This window comes from Patella vulgata, chromosome 1 (genome assembly GCF_932274485.2).
Source record: "Patella vulgata chromosome 1, xgPatVulg1.2, whole genome shotgun sequence".
Lineage (NCBI taxonomy): Eukaryota > Metazoa > Mollusca > Gastropoda > Patellidae > Patella > Patella vulgata.
The window spans coordinates 78,892,089-78,919,987 of NC_065879.2; the positions used below are offsets into that span (position 1 = coordinate 78,892,089).

General features: G+C 37.1%; 1 protein-coding gene across 2 annotated transcripts; it reads left to right on the forward strand.

Moving 5' to 3' along the window:
- The first annotated feature begins 187 nt into the window (after positions 1–187).
- On the forward strand, positions 188–12,054 carry LOC126814221 (uncharacterized). Of its 2 annotated transcripts, none has more exons than XM_056098280.1 (5): positions 188–216; positions 1,795–2,239; positions 6,028–6,848; positions 8,800–9,017; positions 10,296–12,054. In XM_056098280.1, exons 2-5 carry the CDS (start codon positions 1,813–1,815, stop codon positions 10,414–10,416), a joined length of 1,587 nt encoding a protein of 528 aa, XP_055954255.1. In that variant the 5' UTR covers positions 188–216; positions 1,795–1,812; the 3' UTR covers positions 10,417–12,054. The 2 variants fall into 2 exon arrangements, with proteins under 2 accessions (XP_055954255.1, XP_050395265.1); XM_050539308.2 differs by lacking the exon at positions 188–216 and adding an exon at positions 665–700 and having other exon boundaries at positions 10,310–10,422.
- Positions 12,055–27,899: the final 15,845 nt, after the last annotated feature.

Below are 27,899 nucleotides of genomic sequence, written 5' to 3' on the forward strand. Positions count from 1 at the left end.
CTCTTACGGGCCTGATAATTAGGCCTACTGCAGTGTCAGGGTGCAAGTGACTGTGGTTGCAAAAAACTTAAATTCATTATAATTTCATCAAAAAGAAAACTGGGCAAGCCAAGAGAATACGCCCACGTAAAGCGCGGTAAAAACAAAAACATACTGGATTGTAGAGACTATTCTATAAATAGAGCATTACGAGCTGCTGACGACAGTGACAACGAGGTAATATTTACGAAGCTTCTAAATAAAATGACATGTAGCCCGAAGTTCAAATGTATTGTTGCTAAGTTGAGACGAAGTGAAGGCATTGTAAATGAGGCTCATATTATTTACCCATATTTTGTTTATTAATGGTCGTTATTTATATTTTGAGTAGATCAAAGTGTTTAGTCTACTCTCGGTTTCGATTTCAATTTCTTGTCATCGTGGAATACTTCCTCGTTTCAAATTAATAAATATGACTTTGTCTCTGTCAGTTGCGTTTACCACTCTTTTCTTGTGTGGTTCAACTATAGTTTCAGAATATTTGCCATATGGTTTTTATTCAGGACACCGATTTATATTTCGAATTAAAGTCATTATTGGGGTGATTACTCTACTTTCGATTTCTCTTTTCTCGTCATCGTAAATAAAATGCTTCCCCGTTTCTGGTTAAATATTTAACACATTTTGTTATGTGCTTTAGCTATAAGAAAATTTTCTGCAGGTATTTATTTTTCTCTTCCCTTTCGAAGAAGTCTGTTACTATTATAATGGGTTCGTCCATTTTTCATCCGTCCACGTCGAACACATGATTGTGTCACATTTGTTCAAATACCAATTCTGATTCTAATTGAGCTAGAATATTCAAACTTGGTGTATTTGTTTATCAGTGGAATGTTTGACTGAGTTTGATGATGAACATTTTCTGCTTAAGCAGAGATAAACATTTTGATTAGCTGTGACTTTAAAATACCGGTACCAACTCTTTCTAAATGATTGAGAAATGAAATGGGATTTAACCTCTAATTGATTGAGAGTGGTGGAATTGGGTGTGCAGTTACATTACATCAATAACAAGACTAAGTTCAATAATGTGCATTTTATAATTAATTTTCTGTTTGACCTGAAATCAATTTTAAATGCGAATATGTAGTAACTTAACTTTATGCCATATTAGGCTACTATATTATGCACATGCCTGGGTGCTGAAGGCTTCTCTGGTTCATGTGCATTCAGTACCATGCCATTGTATAATGCCCTACTGTAGAATACCAGTTTAGTACTGTACTTCCATTTACGAGTTGTGTTGTGTTTGAGATATTGTAAATGGTCTCTACTGACGCTGTGTTTATGTTTATGACCCAAAGATGCTTATTAATTTTTAATGATTTTCTATAATTTCTGTCAGAGTTATCATCTGATTAACGGTATTTTTTGTATAATAAATGTTTGCACCAGCAACAGCCAGAAGTCAATCAAATGTTTATTTGTTTCTGGAAATCGCTAACCTGGATTCGAGGTCCTATGTTTGATCCTTGCGTTGACCGAGAAAGTGCAACAGGATTTTGTGGCGTGGTTCTTCCTTGTCAGTGCAGTGTAGGACCGAGGGCCTGGCAAGGGACAACGTACAGTCATTTGGATGGTACGAAAAAAACAAGGTCTTGTGTGCACATGTGGATGCATGTAAAATATCCCTTGACAATTGGAATTCGATATTTCCCTCATGGCACTCTCTATGGTGTATGCCCTTCTTAATTATTTTTTTTTATTAACTTTTGGTGAGCCTCACCAAATGTAATATTTTTTTTTAATTTTCAGTTGTAAATAATTAACATTATGGCATCTAGCAAAGTTAATGTGCAGCAGAAATTAAAAAATGATATGGTTGTTTTTGTTGAATGTGGTGACATATTCTCCGTCAAAGCTGATGTCTTAGTTTATAGTTCTGGATCATCAAAGAAGAACCCAGGTGCAATTGCACGGCAGTTGGACATACGCGGAGGTGTGAGTTACAGGGATGCACTTGCCAAGTTACACAAAAAACACAAATTCCTTGTAGAAGGAAACATATATGAACTGCATCCAGGTGATTTATACATAGAATTTAATAGTATCTACTTAGCAGTAACAACCATGTACACTGGACGTACCAGCACAGATTTATCAAAATGGGTAGAGGAACTTAAGAAATTGTATTCTACAATACTTCACAAGGCAGAAAAGAGTAAAAGAAAAATGATCACTTTACCCATTTTGGGATCAGGTAACATTGTATGCATGTATTTAATCATCTAATATGTACTTGTATCCAGTTTAAGGCTGACCATTCAATTTTGATGAGCGTCCAATTTACAAGCGCTTAATTTCTCGACCACTGTTCAAATATGATAATTAATTGGGAAATTATTAAAATCTGATCAGACATAAAAACTTGGTGAAACAAACTCAAAATTTCGAAAACAGTCCGAAAACATTCCAAGAATGTTTACTGTAAGACAGTATAACTATTACAAGTCTCAGTTATCTCTAATGAAATGGAATGCAATTGGGCTTAACTTATACATCTTTAGTATTAAAGAGAAGTTGATAAATTTCTAAAATATCAGGTGATCAAAAAATAGAATTGGCCAAACTTTAACACAGTTTGATTAAAACAGGGTTCCCGCGGTCCTTGAAAATCCTTGAATATCCTTAAATTTAAAATTTCATTTTCAAGGTCTTGAATATCCTTGAATTTCGCGGAAATAGAAAAATATCCGTGAATTTCAGTTGAGATCCTTAATTTTGTTTCAAATGTCTTCAATTCCTTTTAAATATGAGATTATAACGATAGTTGGTAATGTTTTGGTTATTTTTAAGATGAAAAATTGTAACTTTAGGCTAAAAAATGTCCTTGAAAATCCTTGAATTTGACGTATATTTATTCTTGAATATCCTTGAAAAAATGTTTGACGAAGCCACGGGAACCCTGTAAAATACAGATCTATATTTCGTTTCGTTTTTTTATACGCCCACATTGGAATGTGGTCGTATGTTGTTGTCGCTTCTGTCCGTCTAGAGGCTACAGTTAATATCCAATTGACTTTAGATTAATATACACAGTGGTTAAGGGCATGTTTGGGTGTGTTCCTATTTCAGATCGGTAGGGACAGGGCACCTTTAGGTGTGATCATATTGGTGGGGCAGGGTTGTTACAAAAGAGAGAGAGAGAGAATTTAATGTCCACTCAACACAAACTATCATGGTACAATTTTATTTTATGCCCACATTAAAATGTGGTCGTATATTGTTGACGCACCCTGTCTGCCCCGTGACCACACTTACTTGTGCAAGCTCTAGAGGCTAAATTTAATGTCCAGTTGACTTTAAATTTATTCACAGTGTCTATAGTCATGAGATAAAGAAGCCTATTGATTTTCAACGATTTCCGATAATTACTGCCAGAGTTATGGCCCTTGATCACTTTGAAATATCTTGTGGATGCTGCAGACGCTAAAGTTAATACGAAGAATCCTATTGATTTTCAACTATTTCCGATAATTACTGCCAGAGTTATGGCCCTTTACTTTTCGAAAAATCTTGTAGAAACTATAGAGTCTAAAGTTGATATCCGATTTACATAAAATTTATACACAGTGTTTAAGGTTATGAGACAAAGAATACTATTGATTTGTCAACAATTTCCGATAATTACGGCCAGAGTTATGATCCTTGATCACTTTAGAATATCTTTTGGACTCTTTAGTAGCTAGATGCTAAAGTTAATATCTGACTGACCTTAAATTTATACACAGTGTTTAAGATCAATAGACGAAGAAGTCTAATTACTGCTAGAGTTATAGCCCTTAACCTCTTTGAAAAATCTTGTAGAAGCTCTAGAGTCTAAAGTTAATATCCAATTGACTTTATATACTACTCAAAAGAAGTTAAGGGTCAACCAATTATTTTTGTTTGACATTTTATTAGACACAGGCAACATGCAAATCAAAACTTTTAAGCACACTTTTGGTCAGAATGAGTTCAATATGTCTCAAAGTTGAGTCTGTTATGCAAAGCATATGCACTTTTTATACACAACTATTCTGAGGATCTGATGAAAATTCGCCATTTTGAGCATAATGAGGTCCAAACTGTCTCAAATTCAATAACTTTGTTAATAATGAATGAAACCACTACATGCTCGTAAGCAGTCGACACAACGACGAGGCATGCTGTCGATCAGACGTCGAAAAAACATCTGGGGAATGGCCTGCCACTCTGCCTGAAGGAATTGCACCAGTTCTTGAAGATTATCAGGTTGCCTATGATTGTCTCTCACACGTCTGCCCAACTCATCCCATGCATGCTCAATTGGTGCCAAGTCAGGAGAGTATGCAGGCCAATCCATTCGTTGAATACCATTTTGGGTGAGAAAATCATTAACAACTCGTGCTCTATGCGGTCTAGCATTGTCATCTTGAAGAACAGAACCTGCTCCAATTTGATGAAGACTTGGGATGACAAAAGGCTGTAAAATTTTGTCTCTGTACCTGATATCCGTCAAATTTCCTTGGACAACGAAAAGAGGAGTCATGTGATGTACCGAAATTCCAGCCCACACCATTACCGTACCACCTCCAAAGCGATGGCGTTGTCTGACGTTAACATCAGCAAATCTTTCTCCTTGCCGCCTATAGACACGAAGTCTGCCGTCATTGAACTGTAATGCAAATCGGGACTCATCAGTGAAGAGTACCCGCCCCCATTGTCGCCGTCTCCAGTCTCAATGACGTGTGCACCAGTCACGACGTGCTGCCCTATGACGTTGAAGAATAGGTGGTCGAACCGCTTGTTGTCGAGATTGAATGTTGTGGGCTCGCAGACGATTTCTTACGGTCTGGTCCGATACCTGAACACCACTTGCATTTCGCAGTTCATCTCTGAGACATCTCGCTGTAACTACGCGCTGACGTAAGGCCATTTGAATGACATGCCTGTCTTGACGTTGCGACGTTGATCTTGGCCTACCAGACCGTGGGCAATTCTGAATTGAATTGGTTGCCTGGAAACACTGCCATAGTCTCCCAATCACATTCTGGCTACAACCGATTCTCTGTGCCACATTCCTCTGTGTAAAACCCTGTTGAAGCCACGCAATGGCTCTTCCTCTGTCAAGTTCACTCAGCTGACGTCTGACCATGTTGAAATTTCAACTGAGAGCAGCACGGTCATGGAAGGTTTTTTTATGCCAAAACTGTTAATGGAAAATGCATAGTGCACGTGCATGGACATAATCAACTCCAAAAAGTCGTACCCTACTGCGTTTGGGCGATGCAAACAGTTTTGTGGAGCCTTGTTTTGATCTTCAGGTTATGGTTTCTAAGGAGACTGTCAAAATTGTTTTGTTTGAAAATGACATATGCCTTATGCTTGTACAAAGGTTTTGTCTTCAGGATATCGTGAACCAATTTTGACACGATTTCCGCCAATAATTTTATATATATATCTGATATGTGCATAGACAATTAAGTGGTAGAAAAAAAGGTTTGACCCTTAACTTCTTTTGAGTAGTATATTTATACACAATGTTAAAGGTCATGAGAGACTATAATCAATTCCCAATGCCATCGGCTGCCTGCGATATTTAGCAGATTGGAATACATTTTGTGAAGGACAATTAAACGTAAAAATGGATAATCAAGAATGATTTTTTTTATCCTACCGACTTTATAAATGGTGATCCAGGCTAGTTTAAAATTCAAAAGCTAATATCTTGGTTCAGCGTGGAGCAATTTGACTGAAATTTTCAGTATATTCTATTTACATTATCTATTTTTTAACTTTTATAGCGAGAACTGTCAACTCTTTATCTAATCTCCCATAATGCCCCTTTAAAGGACAAGTGTAGACTACTTGTAGGATCTATGCAGAACATGCTTGTTTTAATTCAGTTAAAACATCTTAATATTCTATGGGTGGGTTTACCAAGCAATGTAGTATTCGGTCAATTTTTTTTTTTTTGGACCACCAGATATAATAGTCTTTGAATACAATGTTTTCTATTTATTTCAGGTTTGGCAAACGGACCAGTTGATAAGTGTATAAAAGCAGCTATTGAAAGTTTTAATTATTTCAAACGTAAACATTTATTATTCATTAATATAGTTTCTAATGATTACAATACATACTTAAAGATATGTGATGAATTAAAGTCAAGGGCACCAGTAGACACTAAAATTACATCATCATCTACAAGTTCAAAAAACAGTTTTAAAAAATCCTTTGATACTGATGCAACACATTCAATAAAACAGATGCCAGGGGGACGGAGCTATGCTGATGTCACTGTTTCACAAAAGAATGATGGTAGTAGATCGCAAAATATTGATGATATGCAATGTAAAACAGAAAAAACCAAAACAAAACGCAGAATATCAAAGGAGAGATCCAAATCCCCAAATTGTCAACGTACTAATGAGAGCTATGAAGACGTAGAAAATAATCGTCTTTGCCTTAAGTTTGGGGCAGCTAATGACGTCTGTCCAATTGCAAGAGGTAAGGATCCTGAATATGAAAATACCTTACAAAGAGAAATGCAAAATGGCAGTGACGAGGAAGAAGATGACATTGAAACTTGCGCTATCTGTATGGATGTAGCTTATAATCCAAAATGTTTGAGTAAATGTGGCCATGTTTTTTGTACAGATTGTATTGAGACCTGTTTTAAACTTTACAAACCTGTCTGTCCAACTTGTGGAACAACTTATGGTATTTTGAAAGGTGATCAGCCAACTGGTGTCATGAAGATCACAAAGTCCAAAAGAGGAGTAGAAGGAGAAGAAAATTGTGGCTGCTATGAGATAAATTATGCTTTTTCATCTGGTGTTCAAGATGTAAGTACATATACATGTAACCAATGTTATAGCCAATGATAATCAAAAAGCGTGGGGCAAACAATGGGGCGGAGGGATAGAATGGGGTCACATGCTACGTTCTCCCCCCCCCCCCACACACACCCCCAGAAAAAAAAATATACCAGAGGCCCTTTTCTAACAACTCTTTTAAAAATAAAACTACCAGTACTTATCTAGGCATAAATATTGAAATGAAATGAAATAGGTTTTAATGTCCTTATTTTCTGCACAGATGGGACTAATGAAAACAGACATACTATGTACTATGTGGGAAATTTGGTCCGGACAGTGGCACTATACGTGCACAATTAAATGTGTACACAATACAAAACCTACTTTTTACAGTATTACTTTCAATCCGAACAACTAGACATTATTGAATTGATCCAACTCATCTATAAGATTTACTTGAGATCTGCCCGCTGGAGCCCTGAAGATCGTGTAATTGTACAGATCAATTAATCTTTTTCTTCTGGTGTTCATGATTTTATAGGTTTTTAAAAGGAAAGGAAAAACATCTTTTCCTTCAGATGGAGGATAAGAATCCTACGTCCTTACATATGTTGAAGTGTAAAAGTACCCATGACAGTTGGAATACACCGATGATTAGGCGTTATTTGTACTATTAGGGCAAATTCCCTTGTCGTAAAGTAGGACTTTTCATTTCATTCTTCAGTTTACGGTCGCTCTATCCTGAATGAAGGAAGAGAGGGTTTGGTGACCGAATGCTTAACAGTACAATCAAAAGGTCTGTCATAGAGTCAAGTGGCATGGTTTCTATTCCCCGCTAGTACATGAAAAATGAGTAGGCCGTCTGTCCAACCTCATGTTTTTTCTCCGGGTCATCTGTTTTTTTTCCCACTGCTAAAGACCCAAACACGCAAGCAAATTATTTTAACAAAGTTGATCCATATGTTAGCTCCGAAATGACATAGTTTGTGTCAAGTGGACGTTTAACCCCATTTCTCTGAATGAAGGAGACTTTTTATACGGCCACATTGAAATGTGGTTGTATATTGTCGTCGCCCCCGTATATTGTGGACGCTCTAGAGGCTAAAGTTAATATCCGATTGACTTTAAATTTATACAGTGTTTAAGGGAAGAAGCCTATTGATTTTCAGGGATTTCCGATAATTACTGCAAGAAGTATGGCTCTTGATCACTTCAAAAATCTTGTGGACGCCCTAGAGGTCAAAGTTAATATCCGATTGACTTTAAATTTATACACAGTGTTTAAGGTCATGAGACAAAGAAATCTATTGATTTTCAGCGATTTTCAATAATTACTGCCAGAGTTATGGCCCTTGATCACTTCAAAAAATCTTGTGGATGCTCTAGAGGCCAAAGTGAATATCCAATTGACTTTAAATTTATATACAGTGTTTAAGGTCATGAGACGAAGAAGCCTATTGCTTTTCAGCGATTTCCGATAAATACTGCCAGAGGCAGAGTTATGGCCCTTGATCACTTTGAAAAATCTTGTGGACGCTCTAGAGGCTAAAGATAATATACGATTGACTTTAAATTTATACACAATGTTTAAGGTCATTAGACGAAGAAGTCTATTGATTTTCAGCGATTTCAGATAATTACTGCCAGAGTTATGGCCCTTGATCACTTCAAAAAATCTTGTAAATGCTCTAAAGGCTAAAGTTAATATCCGATTGACTTTAAATTTATACACAGTGTTTGTGGTCATGAGAGGAAGAATCATATTGAGTTATGGCCCTTGATCATCCGATTGACTTCAGATTGATACACAGAGTTTAAGGTCTTGAGACAAACAGCTAAATTCATGATATTAAAAGTTTTGTATACTAAAGGTTAGCATGGGGCAGAAGTTCTCCCGCAGAACTTTATGTTCCATTGCCTGGCAACCTATCTCTAATTTTATTGTTAAGTCCTTTATGGTTTTTTTTTTATGTTTTAGGAGAATCATCCAAATCCAGGCACCAGGTATTTACCTACAAGTCGTACAGCCTATTTACCGGCTACAACCAAGGGTAAAAATGTCTGTAAGATGTTAATAGTAGCATTTATGAGAAAACTGATTTTTACGGTGGGAAGATCGACAACAACCGGACAAGAAAATCGTATTATGTGGAATGATATACGCCATAAAACATCCATGTCAGGCGGTCCGATGTAGTAAGTATTGTTGTATTGTGCAAATCATAAAACATCCATGAAAGGCAGTCCAACACAGGGGCTTAATCTAGCATTATGGTAGAGTGCAGATCCAGAGTCAATATTTATATAATCACATAGTGGTACAGACAGATAGATCTAATTGTTAAGGCCAACTCGATTTTCGTCAAAGTCGCTAAGATGTAAATAAGGTTAGGGCACATGATTGTTGGCAGGATTGTAGGTTAGGGTTAGGCTAAGGTTATCACTAGGTCAAGGGTTAGGGTTAGGATTAGCGATAGTCCTGTTTACATTTTGTGACATTTGACCAAACTTGAACTTGGCCTCAAAAATATCTAAGTGAAATGAAATGAAATGGGGTTTAACATCCTAATGTTTTGCTCCGAACTGGGCTAATGAAGACGGGCACGGCAATATGTACACAGGACCTCGGTTTTTCGTCCCATCCGAAGGACTAGACAGCTTTCCTTGTCAGCCCCTCCGTCTTGCATTACTGACAAGGGAGAACCACGCCGGAAAATCTGGATGAACTTTCTCGGCCAATGCAGGGATCGAACACCTAGCAAGCCAGCGTCTTACCCACTTCGCCACGTGATCCCCTAAAAAAAAAAATCTTAACGGGTACCGACTATTTATTACTTGTCGGTAGCAACTGGGTTAGTAAAGACACACATATAATACGCTATGAGGGAATATTTGTGACTGTCGTTTGTCTGTCTGTCTGTTTGTCTGTCTGTTCGGGGTTGGGGGCTACACTAGGTCTGCCCCGAGTCGGAAATTTGGGGTATAGGGGTAGCTCGGACCGAGGAGTAACATAGGCCAGGTGGCCTTAGTCTACCACTTCCGGTTTCGGGGTTATGACCCCCGAGCGAAGCCGGGCATTCTTCTAGTATTTATATAATCATACAAGTGGTACAGACTATTTACAGCTTCTCTGTACTCTGTAGCAACTGGGTTAGTAAAGACACACATATGCTATAAGGGAAATATTATCGAACTGATAAAGGTACTTTAACCTACATTTCCTACATTTAACCTACATTTCTGTAAACCTGTCAATAAAGCACACGTCAGTGTCACATAAAATATTATGCTCAAATTCAAGCTTTGTATTTCATATCTATAGCTTTAGTTTATCCAGTGTTCGGTATTTCATGTGTGTAGCTTTGGTTTATCCAGTGATCTGTATTTCATATGTGTAGCTTTGATTTGTCCAGCGTTTTTTATTTCATATATGTAGCTTTGGTTTATTCAATGTTCTGGTTTTCATATTTGTAGCTTTGGTTTTCCAGACCCCACATATTTGAAACGTGTAAAGGAAGAATTAGCCAGTAAAGGAATAACAGAAGATGACATCCGAGATGTTAGACTACATGATAGTGAAGTCATCTATGCTTAATGTATATAAATATGACTTAACAATTGACAATAATGACCATATTGTATAAGGCCATTGTCTAGCTAATCAGACTTGATGACGGCAGCAAAGACAACTTGAAAATAAAATATTAAAGATATATTATGTAAGATTGAGATAAAGGGCTGATTGTTTTTATACGCCCACATTGAAATGTGGTCGTATATTGTTGTCACCCCCGGCCTTGTGGACGCTCTATAGGCTAAAGTTAATATCCTATTGACTTTAAAGGTCACCGGAAATGGTTTATAAATTTTTTAAATAATGCAAGTAATTATGTCAACATATCATTTCCATAAGTATAACACGAACCCGAATGTCAATATTACCTGCAACAGGTAAATTTCAACGTTAGCAATTTCCGCCATTCTCCGAGGGTAGTCGTAACTTTCCGTAAATGTGACGTCATTTTAGTCCCTCTGCTCATATTCTAGTCTATATTTCTATGTGCAGAAGGACTAAAATGACGTCACGGATTGCTTATTGACGGAAAGTTCCGACTACCGACGGAGAACTGGCGGAAATTACTAATGTTGAAATTTACCTGTTGCAGGTAATATTGACGTTCGGGCTCGGGTTATACTTATGGAAAGGATATGTTGACATAATTACTTTCACTTTCTTAACGTTAGCATGGGGCAGAACTTTATAAAAACCAAATTCTAATGGTTTTCTGATAATTACTTGTTACTCTTAATCAGATTTTAATGTATCATAAATGTTTCATTACCGAAAAAAGTAAAAATATGCGACAACTCTTGTTGACTGCCCGTACGATATAGCTGCTGTGGGCGTATGTTTCGTTGCCTGGCAACCTATCTTTTCTATAATAGTTAACAAATAGATAATGAAAAATGAATATATTGAAAATTTGATTCAAATTACTTTATTCTGAGTGAAGTTATTACTGTTTGAAGATGTATCGTAGATCATTTATTATCATAGTAATGTTACTAGATAAAGGTGATTAAGTCTGGATTATCCATTTTGTCCATCCGATGGTCTGGAGAGTTAATTATGGGGCTTGTAATGTTAATAAATGTCTAAATAAAACATTGGAAGCCAAAATAACGACTTACCGCTTTAACCCTTAAAAGCCTGACTAGAAATAATTGAATGAAAAATCTTCCACTGAGTCAATAACTACCTATCTAATGATCCAAGAATTCGGAATGGCAGTTTCATTGCTCCATATCCAGGTTTGTGATTTATTGCAGAGATACTAGATAAAGTTCTATTTCCGCAGGACAGAGACACTCGTTTGAACACTCCAGAATTAAATTCTGGTGAACAAGACGATGTGGGACCACAATTATATTTCAAGTGAATAAGAAAAGGCTGTCTATAATTATATACATATAATTGTTTGAGACTTTTTAGTGTCTTGTAAACACTCCTGTTATTTTTCCGTCTATTGATTTACCCAAAACACACTGTATTTCAAATAAAACAACACATTTTTATTGTTTTTTTCTTTCTTTTTATATACATAGATGTTTAATATATTATATCAAAACTTTACCCTTTTTTTTAACAGAATGACAACTCTTATTGTTATGCTAATTAATTATATTGAGTGAGTGTTGCGTTGTATTTATATAATATTAAATAAACCGTGAGTTATAAATAGACAATTTTTTCCTTAATTTTTTTCTCCCCTCTTCCTGCATTTTTGGGTTGACTTTTTGGTCTAGAATTGGAGAAAGGGATCAAATTTGCAATTTCATAGCAGTTTTGGGTAATACTGATGATATTACAGTTGAGGGATAGGGGGTGTAAAGTGTCTTTCTGCAGAGCAATCATTGTGTCGGAAGTGAGATTTTCACCCAAGTCAACATCAAATCCCTGGAGCAAAAAATCTAAACGGTCAACCCTCTACAAAATTATGATGAGGATATTGCCAAGTGTGGCCCCCATTGTTCCTATAAAGAACGGAACCAACGGAATGTTGAAAAAAAAGCTACAGCCTGTGATGTTACAGCCATTTAACAATGGGCAAATAATCACTAGTCTGAATCCTGATGAGAATAAGAGTTGCCTTTCTTGCTTTGATCTTCCATTTGTTTCCGTTTTTATACGCCCACATTGAAACGTGGTCGTATATTGTCGTCGCCCCCGTCCGTCGGTCCGGCGTCCACAATTGCTTGTGGACGCTCTAGAGGCTGAAGTTAATATCCGATTGACTTTAAATTTATACAGTGTTTGAGGCCATGAGACGAAGAATCCTATTGATTTTCAACGATTTCCGATAATTACTGCCAGAGTTAAGGGTCTTGATCAGTTCAAAAAATCTTATGGACGCTCTAGAGGCCAAGTATAATATCCGATTGACTTTAAATTCATACAAAGTTTTTAAGGTCATGAGACGAAGAAGCCCATTGATTTTCAGCGACTTTCTATAATTACTGCCAGAGTTATGGCCCTTGATCACTTCAAAAATCTTGTGGACGCCCTAGAGGCCAAAGTTAATATCCGATTGACTTTAAATTTATACACAGTCTTTAAGGTCATGAGACGAAGAAGCCCGTTGATTTTCAGCAATTTCCGATAAGTAGTGCCAGAGTTATGGCCCTTGATCACTTCAAAAACAAAAAATCTTGTGGATGCTCTAGAGGCTGAAGTTAATATCCGATTGACTTTAAATTTATACACAGTGTTTGAGGTCATGAGACGAAGAATCCTATTGATTTTCAACGACTTTCGATAATTACTGCCAGAGTTATGGCCCTTGATCACTTCAAAAATCTTGTGGACGCCCTAGAGGCCAAAGTTAATATCCGATTGACTTTAAATTTATACACAGAGTTTAAGATCTTGAGACGAACAAGTATATTGATTTTCATTGAATTTTTATGACTTGAACAGCTAAATCCATGATATTAAAAGTTTCGTATACTAAAAGTTATCATGGGGCAGAACTTTATAAAAACCAAACAAATTCTAATGGTTTTCTGATAATTACTAAATGAGTTGTTAGTGTATTATAAATGTTTCATTACTGAATAAAGTAAAAATATGCGACAACTCTTGTTGACTGCCCAGACGATTTTGCTGCTGTGGGCGTATGTTTCGTTGCCTGGCAACTTATCTTTTTTCAAACTGTTAAAAAAGAGAAGTTTAAGGAATATTAATCATGCATATAGAAAGAAATACAGGTGACATAAGACATCCCACCGTGATTGATTCTGTCATATCTCTAGCACGGTCACTTATAGTTGTGTCCCGATCCGTTACCATTTCTCTGGGAATATTATTTGATGATGGTTTCTAAAAGAAGGGGCCCTAGAGAAGATATGTTTGACCGCCATCTTGAATTTTCTGCTCTCCTGAAGTTAGGCCGTAGTTTTCAGAGGTAACAAACTACAAATATCTTCACTAGGTTCCCTTCTATCACCAAGATATGGCCTACTACTACTCCCTTCTATCCGAAACCATCGCAAAACCATACTCCTAGCAATGTTTCGTTTGATTAGACCTAATCCCACTCAACACTGCCGTAATGAAAGTAAATTTCTGTTCCAAATTATGACTGGTCAATAGTCCGATTTTACCCAATACCTGACTGCGTAACAATATCATTCGGGTTTAAACATAGCTCCAAATTTGTTTACATAACGTTACGTCACCATCACGAAATTTATTACGCCCAATTAACCAGTGCATAGCAGAATATTGCAGAAAAACGTATTGCGTGACAGACGAGGCTATGAAAACGGCTACACTGTAAACAATACTGTTTGGAGACGAACAATACTTTCACCGTTTTTAATACCTTAAATCACTGTCCAACGCTTTAGGGAAGACCCCAGCTTAAATTAAGGACTGCCATGTTGCTGTACATTCGAGAGATTTGATTGGACGGGTAGAATAGACAAACTCAAAAGCTCAAGTATCAGAAGTCAATCCAACAATGGCCAGAGAGGGATTTCTCGGGCCATTGCTTCAGGAGTATGCGCCAAACCTTGTTCCCAGAGAAAAGTTCACGGATCTGGGGATTGTGCCCTTACTAATAGTTAATCTACAGAAAATACAGCATCCAGTATCATGAACAAAATATCAACTCACATAAGCCTGTATTAAAATTTACATTAACTCCCAAATAACTTTAAAGTAACGGTGCTTGATCTCCAGAAAATAACAAATTTGTCACAGTCCACACTAATATGTATTCAGATTGATTACTGTATTTAAAATTTAATAAAGAAAACAAAATCGAAATATCAAGGGTTAGACAATTATAATATGCCGTTAAAGACTTGCTAACTGGCGATAAGCCAACCATAGATTGCAGAATGGCCGAAAGTTCAACATACCAGTGTCTGCAAAAATTTTATTCCAAGCTATTTATTGGAAGTGGTGCGGGACAGGTAAGAAACGTGTTCAGATGGGTCGTAAAAACGTTGTAACAGAACCCATAGCAACGGGTGCAAAGTTTAGAGGAAACTTGAAATATGTGTTTATAACCCAACGATCTTAGTTCCTGTCGACAATCGCGCATATCTATACCGGACCTTAACTTTCTGGATTATAACCCCTGAATCACGTTTTTAGCGTGTGGTTGCTCTAGAGGTCACAATTTGTATCCGATTTCAAAAACCGTTCGACTATCCCACCGTTACACCATAATGATGCTTGAGTTCAAATTTCGTAAAAATCGCATTGAAACTGCCGGACAAAAAGGCCGTTCTCTGTACGCAAATTGTGTAAAAGTATCAAGGTTGTGGACCCTCGAAAGATCACAATTTTTTATCAGATTTTGATCAAACTTAAAACGTGTTTATAAATCTCAACGATCTCGTGGTCAAGTTCGGATTTCGTGAAAGTCGGACCGAAACTGCCTGACAAAATGGCCGAAAATAATGTAAAAGTATGTAATACCAAGTTTCCGGACCCGCTAGCTCACAATTTATGTCTAATTTTAATGAAACTTAAAATATATGTTTTTATCTTAAGGATCCCAGTTCCTGTCGATATTCGCACATTTTCAGACCATAACTTCCTGGATAGTAGTCCCGGGTATTGTGGCTAAATCTATTTGTTAAGGCTCACTCAACTGAAAATTCAGTTCGTGATATTTTCTAGTTTTATAAAACTACATTAGATTTATATACAAAATTGTCTTCGCTGTGGACGTATTATGCCGTCGCCCCTATCCGTCCGTCCGTAACGGACAAAATGTTTCATGTGGACAGTACATACAGGTCACAATCTGAATTTGACGAAACTTGAAAGATAGGTCTATCTCCCAAAGTTCTCGGTTCCTTCGATATTGGTATGTATCGGACCATAATTTCATGGATTATGACTCCTGATTGTACGAATAATCACGTTTTTAGTTTGTGGACACTCTAGAGGTCACAATTTTGATCCGATTTTTATGAAACTTAAAATGCATGTTTATAACGGCTCGTAGCTCACTGAATTATGGCCCCTGATTGTACTAAAATCGCGTTTTTAGCATCTGGTCCCTCTAGAGGTCACAGTTATTATCCTATTTAAAAAATCACTGTTACATCGTAATGTTTGGTTGAGTTCAAATTTCGTGAAAATCGGACCAAACTGGCCGCCCTTCTTACGCAAATATTGTAAAAAAAAACCCCATGGTATTTCAAGGTTGTGGGCCCTCTAGTCGTCACAATTTTGATCGATTTTGATGAAACTTGAATATATGTTTATAATCCTAAGATCTCGGTTACTTTCTATACTCGCACATATTGGATCGTAACAGCCCGAATTCTGGCCCTTGATTGTACGTTTTTAGCTTGTGGTCCCTCTAGAGGTCACAATGGTGATCCGATTTTGATGAAACTTAAAATTGATGTTTATATCACAAAGACCGTGGTTCCTTTCGATAATCGCGCATATCCGAACGTAACGTCCTGAATTATGGTCCCTGATTGTTCGAAAAATCGCATTTTAGTTTGTGGACCCGCTAGATGTCACAGTATTTTCTGAAGGTGGTTGGCGGTTTGATTGACGCTGGTTTGGTTGTTGGTTTGGTTGGCGGTGGTAGCGGAATCCTGGTGGTGGTTGGTAAAAGCCTGGTGGTGGTTGGTTAAAGCCTGGAAAGCTTGGTGGTGGTTGGTGAAAGCCTGGTGATGGTTGGAATCTTTTCCGTAGCTGTGACCATATCCATGTTCCAAAATTGGTGGTGTGGGTGGGGGGACTATTAGAGTGGACGTTGTGCGAATGGGACAAGATACAGTAAAGATCGAAACAGAATGGGACAAAGGGGGCGGGCGGGGGAGGGAGAAAATAATAAGATTGATTTCAAATTTATTTAATAGCTTTAACATTAATTTGCCCCACATACCTTGAATACATAACTTCGTCTCCTTTAAACTCATTTGCTTTACGTCTTACATTCTTGGTTTCATACTTTTTGAAATATTTTGTTCTAATTATTTGATTAGCGATTCGGATGGGATAATTAACTTTTGAACACGCATGCCGCACAAACACAACTATACATTTGTTTTACGGGCTTCATCACACTTCTTACGGGGTCATACGGGCTTAGTAGCATTATATACCCACCCGGGCACCCAATAGGCACGTTGAGGGCTGTCGCAACACGCTTAAAGATGTTACTGAAGCGGTTATCATTCGATCGAAAGAATGCGTATAAAATTAAAAATACACTCAGAGAATTCGGAGGTAAGCTTCATGATCCTTGTTAAATTATTTATAACAGAAAGAAGATAGGATATTTATAGTTTATATATGACTTTATTTTTACGAGTATCCGTGCAATCAGTGATAATTTAATTGTGAAGAAAATTTGATGGACTGGCGATCAATGGTTTCCATATAAATCTCCTATGTAATTGCCTTCAATTGATATTTTTCGTCGCCCAAACCCATATACGATCAAAATGAGCACGCTGTCAAACTATCTTTCAATGTTAACCAACCCCCGCAACAGGTATATTGGATTCGACCAATACGTCACGAAGATATTGTTGACATCGACTCTGTCGAAATTACAAGTAAATTTTCAAATTTTTCAAGAGAGAACTTGTTTTCATCGTTGTGATAATTAGTTGTGCAATGGATTTTATCGAACGGGAGTTCATTACAAACACTCAGGTAAGTTTATAATAACCAAAGTTAAGTAGTTTGTTCATAATCGAAGAAATCTGTTTAAAATTTACGATGGTTCACACAGTAAGTACTACTACTGAGCTAGAACTAGAAGCATAAGAAAATGTTTTAATCCTTACGTTATTTTGCCCATATTTTTGGATCGATTTGATTTTTTTTTTTTTTTTTTTTTTTTTTATTATTGTGTAATGTTTTTGTAACGTTACGGCTGGCCTATTCGATTTTCTTGAAGCCTTGTCTAGTTTGTTAATGATATTCAGATTGTGGGACCACTGATCATTAAGTTAAAAATTATTTTCTGATGTTGAGAAATTACATCAAATGAAATTTGAGTGAAACATTGTATGTTATACTATAGGTGTTTCAGATGCAAATTGTTTTCTGGACTTGCAGTAACGACATGGAAATGAAATGGGGTTTAACATCCCATTTTAGTTGACTGGAGGGCATTAATAGACCTACAAGGGTAAAATTTACCAGGACAGAAGCATTTCCGCGTATTATCTTCTTTGAATTCCAACTGAAAATGGTATGAGCAGACAAGTGTATTTTTTCGCCTGATCACGGCGATTGGAATTCGGCAACAGTTTTTTTTATGGTCGATCATGGACAGGCATTCACAGCGATTGACTCGGGAGCGTATGTCACTCTGCAAGTAAATTACCTCGATTACGTAAAATATTCAGCTGAAAATATCTAACATGCTAGATACGGGTGATCGGTTCGGCAAATGGTTCGCCGAGCCGAATTTTCGTCGCAGAGAATACGCACACAGGCGATTTCTTCCAGCAATTTTAAAAATATGCTTGTCTGACCTACATGTAGGTACTAGCTAGGGTCCTATTACAAAAATTGTATGTGCCTGCCAATGTATGCAAAACTTAGCAAATGTAAAATTGGTGATTAGTTGATTCATTTGGATTAATTATATGATTATAAGTATTAAGTACCATACATGTACATCTAGTTATAAGGTGCAGTACAAGGGGCTTTCAAGGAAACATCTACCCATGTACTCTTTGGCATCTACATGTAGTTACACAAACATATGTAAAAGTACCCTTGCTAATAGGAATTCAATAAAGAATAGACAGCATTCTGACTGTCCAATCAAAATTTCCCTAATAATAATAATAAAACACTGCATGGTGTATGCCTGTGTCCATACAAGTAGAATGTTAAAAACCCCATTTCATTTTACGGGTATTTATAAAAAAAATAAATTCAGCAAGTAATACTTGAAAATAATACAAATTTACAGATGTAAATAAATGATTTGTAACATGATCTATCTATGTAATATACATGGACAATGTATAACCCAAATGTTCATGTAAATAAATTGTCTTAATCTGCTAAATTACTATCAATTAACATTTATCAGTCATATTTTGTCTATTTATGTAAACAATGAAAACTGTTATTGGCTTTGTTTATTTTCTGTTTTTAATGTTCATGTGAAGAACAACAGGTGGTATATGATGTAAATCTAGTTTAAATACATGTATAATTTCATATGATCACAGATCAATATTTATTTCTTGACGCTGCTGGGTTATGTAGGCTAAATACATTTTAATAGATCAGTTACATATAATAGATCCTTGTTGGTTAAATACATTTTAATGCAGCTTAGTCATTTCTATTTTTCGTAGAGTATCTTATTTTTAACGGTTTAATCCTTGCTCAAATGTACTTTACATTTATTATTTAACATTTAGTTAAAGGGACAATAACACTCTGGCAGGCTTGACAGCTCCAGAAAATAAAAAATAGCCTTATTCTAAGTACTAGATGCGTTAGTGTCCTACCTGTTGTGTAAATTATCCATTAAATCCTATTTTACTTGTCCAGAGGGTTCAAAAATATTTGAAATCCAAGTAACATTTGAAAAGCTTTACATGTACGTCAGGCTTTTCAAATCATTTAGTTGAATTTTTCCAATTTTTTAAATTAGGTGTGTTAAGATGAAATTTGTATGATCAATTAATTGGAATATTGTAAAATAGTACAATTTGTTGACTAGAATAAAGATTGGGACATATTATTCAGTTAAAACAAGAGTGGTATTGAGCCTTTAAGAAAACAAATTTAAAATATCACAGATTATCTCACGCTTCACAATATAGGATGATACATATTGTCAAACAATTGACTGCTGCTTTGTCAACCAAAATTAAGACAAAGTTTGAACCCTTTTTTTCTCCAAGGTTTATTTTTTTATTAGGAACAGAGATATTGTACATGTATGTCTTTTGTGATCAAGTTTCAGATTTCTAAAAACTATAAATCATTCAAATTTTTAATTTTCTTCATAAAATATTTCGTAATTAGAGATCAAATTCGATTGACTTCAAATAAAGAAAGCTGAAGAATCTGATCGAATACAGTAACCTACATTGTAGATAAACTATTCAAATTCGAGTATTGGAATTTATTAAATTGAAAGACTGTATGTATACATATATTTTCAGACTTGTATTAAAGAATAGAATCAAAATGGCAAGAGGCCAACAAAAAATTCAGTCTCAAATGAAAAATGCTGAGAAAGCAGCAAAACTTAAGAAAGGAACCAGCCAAAAAGAAGCTGCAGCAAAAGCATTGGTTCATAAGTGTACAGTTTGTATGGTAAGTGGTATTTTTTTATGGTTATTCTACAGTTTGTGCGGTTCTGTATGAACAGTTAGTGTTTGTGTGGTTCTGTATGTACAGTTGGTATGGTAACTGTACATTTTGTGTGGCAAGTGTACAGTGTGTATGATTTATAGTTTGTATGGTAACTATACATTTTGTGTGGCAAGTGTACAGTGTGTATGATTTATTGTTTCTGTGGTAATTGTACATTTTGTAATGTTATTGTACAGTTTATATGGCTGTTGTACATTCTGTATGTACCATTATTATACAGTCCATTATTTTTGTATAGTACTGTCCATATAATTTGTATGGTAACTGTACACTTTTATGGTTGTTCAGTTTTTATGGTTGTCGTACAGTAGAGTTTTTATGGTAAATGTATTTTATGTATTGTATGGTGTGTGTAATATATATATATGGTGTGTAAAACTGTGAAGAAAAATCAATATTACGTACACTATTTTTGTTGTTTCAGTCCCAGATGCCAGATCCTAAAACATATAAACAACATTTTGAAAGTAAACATCCCAAGTGCGATCTCCCAGATGTTCTGAAAACTATCTAATGACAGGTATAATATTGAGGCCTATTGATCGTTGTTTGTTTTTCATAATTCTGATATCTGTAATTCTAATCCTAAGTGGACGTCATCCTGTTCCCATTATTCCATTGACTCATACAGTTGTTAATATTCATGATATGTAAAAGCTAATTGATTTTCAACAATTTCTGATCATTACTTTCTGAGTTATGCCCCTTGATTACATAGAAAAATTTACAGATGGTCACGTATCTAAAATTGTAGTACCTTCCAATTTATATACACAGCATTCATGTTCATGCGGGAAAGAAACAAAATCATGACCCCTGATTACTTACAAAAATCTTGTGGATGCTAAAGTTATCATATGACTGACTTGAAATTCATACGCAGCACCTGATAATAACTTTTATTATTATAGCCCTTGATCACTTTTGAAGAATTGTGACTTGAAATTTACACATGGAAAATATCTGAAAATTGGAACATGTTTTATTTAGGAAGAACTGGAAGCCTATCTTCAAATTTTAATTATTTCTGATCAAAAGTTCATGATCGGTTGCCTTTAGTCAGTTTTAGGTGTCTAGCCTACAAAAGAATTAAAATGTGACACTCTTTAGGGATGATTTAGGTGCTGTGGATGTAGGCCTATGTTTCATTGCCTGGCACTCTAAGTTTATGTTTTATTTGTTTTATACTCATCAACGTACCAGACTCAGTTTTAAGTAACATCTGACAAAATTATATTATTGTGTTGTGTTCTTAGTCGTGTACCCGAAATAGCCAACGAAAACGCTGCTATTCCAATCACAGGGAGCTGCTGTGGCTCAGTGTGTGATGTGCTGGTCTACTTACATGTACCACGATTTTCTAGCGTGGTTTTGCAATATCGGCATTTAGTCGTTTGGATAGGACCAAAAATCGAGGCTCCATGTACACTTAAAAAAAATAATTGACAGTTGCAATTTTAAAATAGGAGCACATTTAAACTCCATTTCATTTAAACAGCTCTGTTATCATATTTGGGTGGTTTTGGATGGCCGAATGGTTAGCATGTGCGCGCTGTATCATAATTTCTATCATTGAGTCAAGAGGTGGGTTTTCAACTCCCCGGTTGTACGTGACAAATACAGGTCGCCTGTCCAACCTCGTGGGTTTTCTCCGGGTCCTCCAGTTTCCTCCCACTGCTAAATGACCCCTACGAGCAATGAATTATTGAAGTAAAATTGAACCATACATGTATGTTAGTCCCAAAATAACTTAATTTGTGTAGAATGGAGGCTAAACCCCCTCTCTCTCTCTCTCTCTCTCTCTCGCTCTCTCTCTCTCTATTATATTCTGTCATGTAGTTATATTATGCACATTCATTGTTTACTCTGTGTAAAGAGCTATATATAAATACATCTTAATAATAGTATTGTATTATATTTTTCAGAAGATGAGTATGAATGACTTGCTACAAGATGGATGATGAAACAAAAGATGTGGTTATATTTTATATTTGTGTTTAAAATAGAAGCAAGACATTTCCACGACATTTACATTATAAATTGCAACTTTTTTTCCATTTTTCAACAACAATTATAGTTTTGACAATTTAACCCTGTTGGGTTTATGTATAAATATCATCGGGAGCAGTTCTTCAGTTAATCAATGTGTTAATTTATGTCCAGGGAGAAATAAAAACAATTTAAATTTCTTTCTTCGTATTTTATCTGTGTTGACTTGAAGTGTTTTTAAAGCCAGAATTTCATATTTTCTAAGAAAGATAAAACATAATTATTTCCATGTCTTTGCTCAATAGGTTGTCAACTCACTATTATAGGATCATAGGTATCATTCTCACTGGAAATAATAACACAATTACCTTCCTTGTTTTTCTATCCCCCCCCCCCCCCATGGAATAGCTATCTTCAAACATTTTAAGTTGAAAATTGTATTTTTGCAAATTTCTCAACTGGCAATAGTGAATTATAGGATTAGTAGGATTATTCTTCAACAAAGTAGGACTATTTATAGATACCATCTATTTTAAGGCTTTATTTTAATACATTTTAAAAATATAACTTAAAAATATGAAATTCTTGTGTTAAGTTGCAATATTGGTATTTTTTTTTATGAAAACCAGCAACATCCAGTCTGTGTATGGAGTTAAAACATACTATATTATTGTCATCTGATCTACAAACTGAATCCTAGAAACCTCCACATTTCTGAAATTTGTTCGCTCACATATTAATGTTTGTTTACATTAAAGGGCATTATTAAACAGGCATCATGTAAGAGCTAAATTTGCCTATTGCAGGTCTTTCTTTTAGGCCTTATATACTATTCAAAAAAAGTAGGGGATATTTGATTTTGGGGGCATAATACTAAAATATGCAAATGACAACGAAAAAAGTCACTATAGAACCTAACAGAAGAAACATTTCCAGTTACATGTGACGCCCTAACGCACCAATAGCTACCGCATGGAATGCAGGTGATGCTTGGGATCATCATGGGGGTCCAACCCAAGATTTGCACGACTCTGACTTTGAATGTTACAGTCATTGTGGCATTGAATTCCAGGGTGGAAACATCAGTTTAATTGTTTTAGTGACCAGAAAACAAATTTTGATATGCGTCGGCTTACCCAAAATGAAAGGTTACTTGCCCTTGGCATGCTACAGATCGGCACAACACAGGCGGTTGTGGCGCGGACGATGAATGTTTCTCAGTCTGTCATAAGCAGGCTATGGTCCAGATACCGTGATACACAATCTGTACAGGACAGACCACGCTCAGGTCGACCAAGGGCGACAACTCAAGCCCAGGATCGATTTATCCGTACCTTGGCCTTGAGAAATCGTGTCATCACAGCAAATCAGATCAGCGCTCATCTTCAAACAGACACTGGTGTGAGAGTGAGTGGCCAGACGATTCGGAATCGACTGCATAGGGGTCACCTTCGCGCCCGACGTCCTCGCGTGATCCCTTGTTTGAGAGATCATCACATTCAGGCAAGACGTCGTTGGTGTAGGGATCGTCAACACTGGGATAATCGACGCTGGAGCAATGTGATGTTTTCAGATGAGTCAAGGTTCACTGTTGATTTTTTGGACAGACGTAGGAGGGTGTGGTGTCGTCGAAACGAGCGCTTCCAAGACGTTAACGTCATCAGACATGATCGATTTGGGGGTGGTTCTGTTATGGTGTGGGGAGGCATCACTGTTGCTGGAAGAACGGCTTTACATGTTGTTGCAGGGCGTGTTACAGGCCAGTACTACCGGGACAACTTCTTGGCAGTCCATGTTGTGCCGTTCGCACGACGTCATGGCCGCCGTTTCATCTTCCAGGATGACAACGCAAGATGTCACAGGGCCAGGATCGTTACAGGTTACCTCCAACAACAGAACATCACCACATTACCTTGGCCAGCACTGAGTCCCGTCCTCTCCCCCATCAAGCATGTCTGGGACATGCTTGGACAGAGGTTACGTCAACGTCAACAACGTCCTGCCAATGTCCAAGAACTTGCTGCTTTGTTGCAACAGGAATGGGACAATCTGGACCAAAATGACCTTAGACGTCTCATTAGGAGTATGCCACGTCGGATCAATGCTTGTTTGGCAAACAGAGGAGGATTTACCCGTTACTGACTTGGTTGTGATGCTGTGGTAACTTTGCTGTTTGACCCCGGGTATCATTTTACCCTTATAATGGTCAGTCTGTGCCTTACTTAGTCTAACGATCATTTGGAATAAATCGATGAATGTGAACTTCATTTCATTTTGTCATTTGTTTCTTCGTCAGTTTCATTAGGTGACTTTAATAACACTTAAAAATCAAATATCCCCTACTTTTTTTGAATATTATATGTTATATAAATCATCAGTTAGATGGTTATAAACATGACAAGACTTTAATCAGCTCAAAATGCCATCGGATGCTGGACATTTTAACTAGAACGGTTCATCCATTTAATGATTTAATTTAAAAATAGAGAAGCCTAGCTAAGTCTTGAATATATCAGTACCATAATTATGAGAATAAACAATCAATGCACACATTTTTTTATACGTCCACATTTATAATGTGGACGTATATTGCCGTCGCCCTTGTCTATGTGTGTGTGGGTGTGTGCGTATGTGTGTCTGTGTGTCGCCTACAGGCCACAATTCTTAATCGATCGTTTTGAAAAAATTTCATATGAATTCCTTATACCCTAAGGATGATCCCTATTGTTTTTGGTGCATGCCCGACCCCCAGTGGCAGAGCCACGCCCATTTCTTTTATTCATTGTTTGTCATCTACAGACTGCATTTCTTAACATATCACCTTGAAACTTTGCGTACTTACTCCTTCTATCCTAAGGAACATCCCGATTGTTTGTGGTGAATGCCCAGCCCCCAGGGACTTAGCCACGCCCATTTTGTTTTTGTGTGTCTGTATGTCACTTACAGTCTGCAATGCTTAATCGATCATCTTGAAAACTTTTTATACTTATTCCTTATACCCTAAGGCTGACCTCTATTATTTTTGGTGCATGCCCGACCCCCTGGGACAAAGCCACGCCCAAAATTTGTGTGCCTTTTGTGTCGCCTACAGGCCGCAATTCTTAACATTTCCTTTTGAAACTTTGCATACCTATTCCTTTTCCCTAAGGATGCCCCCAATTGTTTTTTGGTGATTGCCCAACCCCCAGGGACAGAGCCACAACCATTTTTTCTTTGTGTCTCTGTGAGTTGCCTACAGGCCACGATTCTTAATGTATTGTCTTTGAACTTGGGATATGTATTCCTTATAGCCAAAGACGACAACTGCATATCACGACCCCCAGGGGCAGAGCCACGCCCAATTTTTATGTTTATATCATTTACAGGCCGGAATTCTGATGGATCAACTTGGTACTTGGCATATGTATTCCTTATAGCCTAAGGGCATCAACTATTGATTTGGTGAATGCCCTGACCCCCAGGGGTAGAGCCACGCCCAATTTTTGCCTTTAACGCCCAAAGGCCACAATTCTGAATGGATTATCTTGGAACTTGGTATACTTATTCCTTATACCCTTAGGACGGCAACTATTGATGTTGTCATATCAATAACAGGATGGTACCTATTTATATTGTTTCCATATCCAACCCCCACAGGCAAAGCCACGCCCAGTTTTTGTATTTATAGTCTACATGCTGCAATTCTGAATGGATCATCTTGGAACTTTGCATATTTATTCCTTATACCATAAAGACAGCAACTATTTATTTTGATGCTTGCCCCAACCTCCTGGGGCAGTGTCACACCAACTTTATTGTTAGTATTTTGTCTGGATATTTGGCAAAACAAACCCGACGCCTAGCCTTCTTTGCCTCTGATCATATTACAGCAATTTCATATTTCATTCTCTTCATTTTAAAAAGTACCATATATCAATCAAAGCTGGAATGTGGACATATATTGCAGCGTTAGCGATGCTCTTGTTCATAACTACAAACAGTGATAACTTAGCTCAGAATAAAGTAATTTGAATGAAATGTTCAATATATCCATTTTGCATTATTTAGTATATGTCCAAAGGATTTAGTTGCTGTGTGCATGTTTCGTTGTCTGGCAACATAACTTTTAATAGTGTGGTTATTATGATAAGTGTAGCTCGAATGACTAGCGGTTGTGAGAACAGTGAAATACTTAAAATACAGCATACTCTGATTAAATGATGGTAAAGGAAGTTGTCATAGGATTATTCAAGGATTTACTTAGGCTTTGATATTTATAAAATGAAATGGAATTTAACATCCCACTGTTCTGCTTCTACTGGGTTACTGAAGACGTGCATCCGCCATACAGTGTGCTATGAGGGAAATTTTGCCCGCACCGCAGCGCTACAGCTTAGCCTACTCTTACATTGAATTCCAACTGCCAGGGGATTTTTCATGTGCCTGCCAATGTATACACAGGACCTTGTTTTTCGTCCCATCTGAACGACTAGACAGCTGTACTTGTCAGGCCCCCCGTCCTGTACCATGGATAAGGGGAAACCACGCTGGAATATCCTGATGAACTTTCTCGGCCAACCCCGAGGAACAAACCTGTGACTTCCAGGCTTGCGAGCCAGCATCATACCCACTTAGCTTCGATATTTATATAGCAAATGGAAGCAGGTAGGTATCAACAAATAAAAAGCGAGTATGGAAATGGGCTTTCCCTCAACTAAGTCACTTGGCAAACAAGGCTGCTTAGAATAGATTTTTAGAACGAAGTTGTTGAATTCCCTGGGATTCAAATGTTTCAAGCAGTGGCGGCGTCGGGGGGGGGGGGGGCAAATAAATCCCACATCCCCACTCAGTCATAAACTTGCATGTTGTAAAGCATTTCCGACAGTCTATTTTTCAAAATTGTCTTGGCGAGGTCCCCAATGGACTCGCTACTTTGGCGCTCACAAGGGGAATTTGTTGAGGTTCGCAAGTCCGTTCGTTTGACATTTTGTTCTCTAGTCGAATAAACTAGTGATCAGGCGACGAACGGTATCTGGGCAGATCTATTTATCTCGACGATCGGTGCCTTGAAGAATACTGTAAGCCAGCATTTCCGGCAGTCTATTTTTCAAAATTTTCTGGGGGAGGACTCCCTACTTTGACGCTCGTGAGTGGGCTTCGCCGTGATTCGCAAGTACGTTCGTTGGACACTTTACCTCATCGATCAGTGCCTGAAATAATGCCAGGCTGCATTTCCGGCAACCTGTTTTTCAAAATTTTCTGGGGGACGCCCCCTACCCCTAGTTGAAGCTCGTGCCTTTGCCCCCTTAACCTTTGCCGCCACTGGTTTCAAGAAGAATTTATGAAGCAAACTTAGTTTTATGTTTTTTAAGCCGAATACATATTATCAAATCACACACATAGTTTCTACCTGATGAAGGCAATTATTTGAGTAATATATAATTAGCAGGGCCGCAACTATCTCAGATCAACGAGGGAGGTGAGAAATGTTCTCAGGGGTGCAGTAAAATTGACGGACAATGTATTATTGTCGACAATGGAGGGGGGGGATAACTTTTTGCAGGGAGGAAGCCCCCCCCCCCCCTCTTACGGGCCTGATAATTAGGCCTACTGCAGTGTCAGGGTGCAAGTGACTGTGGTTGCAAAAAACTTAAATTCATTATAATTTCATCAAAAAGAAAACTGGGCAAGCCAAGAGAATACGC